This window comes from Apium graveolens, chromosome 3, assembly GCF_009905375.1.
Source record: "Apium graveolens cultivar Ventura chromosome 3, ASM990537v1, whole genome shotgun sequence".
Lineage (NCBI taxonomy): Eukaryota > Viridiplantae > Streptophyta > Magnoliopsida > Apiales > Apiaceae > Apium > Apium graveolens.
Window position 1 is genome coordinate 255,259,550 of NC_133649.1, and position 7,771 is coordinate 255,267,320.

The window sequence follows — 7,771 nt, forward strand, 5'->3', positions numbered from 1 at the left end:
GTAACCTATAATGAGGCTATGAGTAGTGTTGACTCAGAGAAATGGCATAGTGCCATGAAATCCGGAATGGAATCTATGTATACGGTATACAAAAGATAGATTATAGCAGATGGCCAGGTGGAGACCTTTAAGGCCAGGCTTGTGGCAAAATGATTCAAACAAAGGCAATGGATTGACTTTGATGAAATCTTTTACCTGTAGCCCTGTTAAAATCAGTTCGGATTTTGCTTGCGATTGCTGCTTACTACGACTATGAGATCTGGCATATAGCCAGATGGTTTTCTTTCCAAGGGAAATGAAAGCCTAGTGTGTAAGCTACTGCGAACCATATGTGGTTTAAAGCAAGCTTCTCGAAAGATGGAACATTCATTTTGATGAGATAATCAAAGAGTTTGATTTTATCAAAAACGTAGATGAACTATGCGTCTACAAAAGGGTTAGTGGGAGCGCGGTAACATTTCTTGTATTGTATTGAAATAGAGGTGACACACATAACAACATAGCAGACCCACTAACAAAGCTACTTTCTGAAAGTCACTTTGATCATCATAAATACTAGATGGGTATTAGATACCAGAGTGATTGGCTTTAGTACAAGTGGGAGATTGAAAGGAATATGTCCTAAGTCCAATCATGTATTAGGATTTAGGAATAACTTTTTATGTAATCTGTTTTGATTTCATTGATATTAATAAAAGACTTGTTTTGTTTTTATTACGGGCTCTATCTATTTAAGTGTTTAAATAAGATATACCATAGTTTAGAGTAAAGCTTTTTTATCACTACTAGAATTCTGTCAATAGACATCGGTCCTTAGACATCGGTTGCTCAGATGACCGATGTTAAAGTTCTTTTAGACATCGGTTATTTTAAAACCGATGTTACTGCTTATATTAGATATCGGTCGAGAATATAACCGTTGTGTATAGTTATTTTTTAAAAATGAGAAATGTTAGTTATACATCAGTTTTTTATATAACCAATGTCTTTGTTTTATAGACATCGATTGTATTTTACAACCGTTGTCGATGGTTAACTTAAAAAAATTAAAAAAAAACATGCGGAAACTTTCCCCCCTTTATTCCCCAAATATTCCCCCCCCCTTAACAAAAAAAAACCAGTTTTCCCCTAATTTTTTTCCTGTCTCTCTCTATCTCACTCTCACTCTCTCTGCTCTCTCTCTCTGAGCTCTCCCTTCTCTCTCTGGTTCTCTCTCTCTCTCTGCTTTTCTCCCTCTCTCTCTCTTCCATATCTCTCTCACACACACAACATTTCAGTTGATTGCAGGTATATAGGGTCTCAATTAAACCCCAAATTGAAGAACACCTTCAATTAATCAAACCCCATCTACGAGAAACCCTAATTTCTGAAAAGGTTTGTTTGTTCAATTATGTTTGTTTGTTCAATTAGGTTTAATTTGTTCAGTTAGGTTTGTTTGTTCAATTAGGTTTAATTTGTTCAATTAGGTTGTCTGGAGAGGCTTTTGAGGACTAGAGTGGAGAGGCTTTTGAGAGAAAAGGAACTCAAGAAATCCAACAGGCCACTCAATGCAAATGCAAATGAGGAAGGAGGGAAAGATTTTAAAGGGGATAATGGTACTGTTGAGAATTGCTTCCGCTACCAAAACCAAAGCCGCCCCCTCTCCGCCTCCCTTTCGTATGCCCACCAGAAAGCCATCTCTCTCCACTCTTTTATTCAGGTACTAATTATTACACAAACTCTTGCCTTTTATATTATGCTATTACGTTTATTATTTACACAATGATGATATTTGTGTGTGTTTTATAGTTGTCCGGTTGAAATGAGTTCGATGCAACCCTATCACACGACCACTGCTTCTGTTTTGATGACTTCTATGCTTACGCTTTCGAGAGTCGGTTACGGTTTGCTCCCCGAATTGGAGTGCGTAGCTTAACAGTTTTTGATGATTCTGTGTAATTCCTGACCAGTTGTGCTACTGCTCTATAAAGAGACATATGTGCCATGATCAGTTGGTCCTTATCTGAGAGCCTCTGGCACAAATCACTAGCTGTAATTTTCACACTAAGATGGAAAATGATCACGCTAGGCCTACGATCTTGGTAACCAACGATGATGGTATTGATGGTGCTGGCTTGCAAGCTCTGGTTCAGGCCTAGTCTCTACAGATCAATATCAAGTCCTTGTCTGTGCCCCTGAAACGTACGTCGACTTTCAATCCATTTTTACCAATACTTCTGGTACATGAATTCTATCATATAATTAATAACAGTTATCGTATATTAATTTAACCAGCATAAAAGCTTAGATGTAATGTAGGTTTGTTTTTCTTTTAATTTAAAAGCTTACACTTACTTAAACGTTAAGTTTTGAGTTTTAATTATGCTTCAATTGCAATACGGAAGGTATACAAATTAAGTTGCAAAGTACGGTCTCAGGTATTATCCAACTCCACAATGTGGAATTGCTAATTATTAAGTTAGAGCGAAGGCTAGCATGAATATCATGTTTTTGTGTTAATATATCTCGTTACTCTAAATCATTTCTGTAAGTGGAGCAGTGATAGAATTAAGTAAGTCACATAGGTTGTGTTCACTTGGTGGGAATGAAATGAGGAAGGAATAGAATGAAAAAACTAAGTTCTTAGGAGGATGGTGCTTAAATAATGTGCATGACTGGGGGATAATGTTTAATTAGAAACATTTTGATTGTTTTTCTTGTATCTAATAATTCTTTTACAGGGAAAGGTTCAGCTGTTAGTCACAACATTACTTGGATGCATCCTGTCCATGTTAAGCAAGTAGAAATTCAGGGAGCAACAGCCTATACAGTTTCTGGTTTGTTTTCATTTCACATTGTTATAAAATGTATATTATCTTTCATTTTTCTTTGCCAACAAATTACTTGCGTGCTTCTGGCACTCACAAAACATACTGATGGCGACGCCTAGATGAAGACCAAATATATTGTTTATAGTCTTTAATCTTGGAATTTTAATTGATAATGATTTATAAGAAGTGTTTTCTTATTATTGATTACTTGTTTTTTTTGCTATTCCAGGAACTCTAACAGATTGTGCATCTCTGGGAATCTCCGGAACTCTTTTTCCTATAGTGCCTGATCTGGTAACTATTCTAAATCAACTTTGTAAACTGATATTCTCATTAGTTGTAAATCGTGCTAAAGCTCAAATATCATTCTGGTTGCTGATGTTTCTATAACCTAAGATGTTACCTATTTGTAACGACTCAAGCTGAGAACTTACTAACAACTCTATTCAATTGCTTTTTTTTAAAAAAAATTGTTTTTCGTTGCTTACTCTTGTTTGTTTTGGTCACAGGTTATTAGTGGCATAAACATGGGTTGCAACTCTGGTTACCGCATGTCAGTAACTCTCTGTCTGAGGAAACACTTTTTTGTTTAGTAAAAGTAGTCTATATAGTATGTGACCTTAAGTCTGCAGTATAAACTCTTAAGTCTGCACAACTAATCAAATCTGTTACTGGAATAACAGCATGTACTCAGGAACAGTAGCAGGTGCTCGAGAAGCCTTTTTCTACGGGATACCTTCTATCTCAATATCTTATGACCGGTACACATTAACTTACAAAATGCACTATATAGACATGCATCAATATATTGCATGTTGCAACTGCTTTGGGATCAGTTTTTATTTTTCTTGATTCAATTTGTGTTCTCAACTGCCAGGATGGGGGGTAAGAGCACTACTAATGACTTTAAACTTTCTGTCGAGGCTTGCTTACCCATAATAAGTGCAATTTTGGTTGAAGTCAGAAGTAAAACATATCCTCTAAAGTGCTTTTTGAATATTGATATGCCTACAGATATTTCGAATCATAAGGTGAGACTTGCAGCTTTTACAGCCATCATCGTTTGCTTTAATGATATTCGGAGAGAACAAAGATTAAGTATCAGGCTATGGATTATAATGATCCATCTTTGAATTCAGAACTAAATTAGAACTTCATGTAGCTTGACTTGAATTGTGTTTGCTGCTCATTCTGTACTCTGTAGGGATACAAGTTGACAAAGCAGGGAAATAGTATTATCAGAATGGGTTGGAAGAAAATTACTTCTGAAGCACAAGTTAGAAAAATATTATCAACAATGACTATGGTAGCTGATTCGACAAAAATTGAGATGAATGGTACGTAAGTATCACAAGACTCTGAGAACAGTCTCGTTTTTATGCGAGAAGCTTTATAATTTATCAGGGAATTGGAATTTTGTTGTCGGGGATATTTGGGACTGGAAATGGATCTTCAGTATCTATGTAAGATGCCTCACAATTTGACAACCTTTTTCCTGGATGACCATGTTTATAAAGATTGAACATGGGCATCATATATTTATTAGTCAATGTTTGTTTTGTCTACAACGAGAATGCTGGTCTTTTAGCATTAACTCGAGTGGGCAGTCGAAGAGTTGTACAGATATCTGCGTGCTTTATGATCTTCTTTTCCATCCTGGGTAAGCTTCTTTGTTTATGTCAAAATGTATAGGTTTTGTTTTTTATGTGCAGTTTGTTAATAACTTGTCAAGCACTTTGACAATGATCCTGCAGGAAAGTTTGGGGACAGTATTCGCTTCTATCCCATTGCCAATCTTTGCTGCATTGTATTGTCTACAAATGCAAGGACATATACAATGATCTGACAAAGTATAGTAGTAGTAGTCTGGTAGAAACTATGTAGTAGCTCTTGTATTATTCATCTGACCAAATGTAATTCATATAAACTTGTTAATATTTACTTGAGTAAATGTAATTACGGCTAGAGATATTCATGTACATGCATTATAAAATTTATTGCATGAGGGATTTTTGTATCAATCTGTCGTAGAAGATTACTTTACTCGATTCATGTATATACATTGTAAAACTTATTGCAGGAGGGTTGTTTCCAGTTTTTAGAACCGATGTTAAAAATCATAAATACACATCAGTTTACACATATAAAAGCAATGTCTTAAAATCACAAAGACATCAATCAAAACAAAATATTCGATGTTAATAAAGGAATATTAGCACATGAAAATAAGGTAATAACATCGATTCAAAAATAAACACCCGATGTCTATTTATCATATTAACATCGGTTTTTTAGAAAACAACCGATGTCTATTGTCAACATTGACATCGGGTACTTAGAAAATAACCGATGTCTAATTAGATAGAGACATCGGTTTTTTATCAAAGACCGATGTCTAAGAAGATAAAGACATCGGGTTTTTTATTTTTAATCGATGTTAATTTATAAATATTGCTTGTGTGTTACAGTTTTAAATAGGCCTAATAGTCCTAATATTACATTTCCGAACTTGACATTACACAATTATATAACAAGAATGTGAATTAGACATCAGATATTTTTCCAGAAACGATGTTTAATATTACATAGACATCGGTTTTTAACCGATGTCTATGAGAAAATACATTTAACATCAGTCGCGAAGACATCATACATTTTTTACATAGACATCGGTTTTTAACCGATGTCTAAGGTCTTTTTTCTAGTAGTGTATGGATTATGATGAGATCATAATAGTGAGACCTAAAAGATGATAACTCTAAACTTAAATAGTTCCTGGTCATAGGATTACTAACTGGTAATTAATAATCCGCAGAGATCGGTACATACTATGCTTGCTTCATTATGAAGGATGTCTGTTCTCATAGACATTTGTGTGGTGACACTATAGCTAGTATGTAAGTGCTTATTATAGAATAAGTTCACTGAACATGACTCGCACAGTGGAACAACTGATGGAGTTCACTCACGTGTCAACAGTTGTTCACATAGTGATAGTTGTACAAGTATCCTTAGACTTGAGGTCATCATAGTCATCTTGTGTACACTGAACTATGCTTTGGTTTAGTTCTTAGTCTCCAGGGACAATTACTAGGGCTCTACTGGGTATAGGAATTTGTACACGAAGATAGTGTATGATCAATAAAGGATCTACCCCTTCCAGTGAAGGAAGCGAATGTTCAAGGCTGATCCACTTATGCTAGTTCAGGAATCTCTGGCCAGAGTAAATGAAATTAGAAAGGAGTTTCTTATTTGCATAGAACTACGCATAGTAAATGGTAACCAAGTGATTAAATTAGATAGGTTTGACACGAGATCCATGCCTTGTATTTAATCGGGACATTGTAGGGTAGAAGGAGTTTATTCTACGGTAACTATATACTGAATAGGTTCGTGGTATTCTAAGCAGTGAATTCATATTATTCGGATAGTCGCGATATGCTGAGAAGTATCCCTCACGATGTAGAATAAATGTGATTAATTAATTAATCATATTTAATAAATTAGAGAATTTATATAAATAATGATAAAATAGTTTTATTATTATTTATTTCTACTACCGGCTTAATATTGAACCTACAGGGTCACGCCATAAAAAGAGAATGATTTAATGATGGAGGAATTAATTAATAATGGCTAATAATTATTTATTTTTGAAATAAATAATTAATTGGCAAATTTAATAATTGATTAAATGAGATTTAATTGATTATAAATTAATTAAGAAAAGTTCTTAATATTATTAATTAAGGATTTAATTTTTGGAAATTAAATCAAGAGAGAGAATTATTTCTAAAGTGTTTAGAAAAAGGATTAATAATTAAAAGGTGTTTTAATTATTAATGAGAATAATAAATGGGATAATAATAATAATATTTATGGGAAAATTTCAGCTGAAAATTTTGCCTATAAATATACTATTATAAACCCTATTTTCATTCGAACCCAAAAAAAAACCCAAAAAGTTTTAGAAAACCAAATTCTCTCCACCTCCTCCTCCTCCTTAACGTTGTTTTCTTGGTGGATACCGGTGGAGTGCTTCACGTTTGAGGAGCAACTGCTAAGGATCTCTGATTGTTGCTTTTGGATCGCATATTAAAGGTTAGTAATCGATCCCTACGGTTTTACCACGATTTATATGCTTTTATTTGGATTTTATGTGTGTAAAAGTGTTTTACCTTGCCTCCGCTGCGATTAAAATCCAACACCAAATTCCCTTGAGCGAAGTGTGGCCTCCGTCTTCTCAAGTTATCCTCTCTTCTTGCTCCTTGGTGGCTACAATATGTTTTCACACAATTCCAAGCAAGAAGAGAATAAGAATATATATAGGCTACAATAGGGACCATGGATAATTAGGCTGGGCCTTCTAATTACATCTTAAGCCTAGCCCAATGTAATTAAATATTAATTCAATCCACTAAAGAATTAATATTTGCACTACCTTTCCTAATACCGTAATTTAATTAATTCGGTTCCAATATTATTTGCTTATTAAATTCCCCATATTTAAAATACCATATATCCATTAATTAAATAAATTACTAATAATTTATTTAATTAATATCTTTTATCCTTGATCATCCACTCAACCTTTATTTAATTATGCCAGAATAAATTCCACCTGCAGGGTTTCACATAATTAAATCTTTTTGAGCTTTCAAGGGGACATCATTAACCCGAATATTATCAGGACATGGATTCCTTCAATAAATAATATCCACCATGTATATAATTCCATCACCCAAAATATAATGATATAATTCAAAAGAATTATTTCATATATAAATTAAAGCATGTAAATAATATACACGTGTCAATTACTATTTCCGGATTAAGAACCTAAGCATTAATAATAACATTGAATCTTAGTTCTCTTTCTTAATCAGTATTAAGGGAACAATTCTAAATTTGATCTTGTTTAATATACACAAAGTATACTAGTATTATTTATTAGTCAATAT

At 33.8% G+C, this 7,771-nt stretch overlaps 1 protein-coding gene and 1 long non-coding RNA gene across 2 annotated transcripts; both read left to right on the forward strand.

Annotated features, from left to right (window-relative positions):
* Positions 1 to 1,161: 1,161 nt before the first annotated feature.
* Positions 1,162 to 2,183, forward strand: LOC141711038 (uncharacterized). Its single transcript, XR_012571195.1, has 3 exons — positions 1,162 to 1,374; positions 1,467 to 1,699; positions 1,789 to 2,183. It is a non-coding gene; the product is annotated as an uncharacterized LOC141711038 (long non-coding RNA).
* A 422-nt stretch (positions 2,184 to 2,605) lies between these two features.
* LOC141714957 (uncharacterized) lies at positions 2,606 to 4,170 on the forward strand. The gene is made up of 7 exons (XM_074518448.1): positions 2,606 to 2,618; positions 2,721 to 2,816; positions 3,040 to 3,104; positions 3,320 to 3,363; positions 3,494 to 3,571; positions 3,688 to 3,841; positions 4,015 to 4,170. Exons 1-7 carry the CDS (start codon positions 2,606 to 2,608, stop codon positions 4,153 to 4,155), a joined length of 591 nt encoding a protein of 196 aa, XP_074374549.1. The 3' UTR covers positions 4,156 to 4,170.
* Positions 4,171 to 7,771: the final 3,601 nt, after the last annotated feature.

Bases quoted from the DNA above. Each gene is read 5' to 3' on its own strand.
- LOC141714957 (XM_074518448.1), top strand. The intron at 2,817-3,039 runs GTTTGTTTTCAT...TTGCTATTCCAG, and splicing joins AACAGCCTATACAGTTTCTG to GAACTCTAACAGATTGTGCA. The intron at 3,364-3,493 runs GTCAGTAACTCT...CTGGAATAACAG, and splicing joins TGCAACTCTGGTTACCGCAT to CATGTACTCAGGAACAGTAG.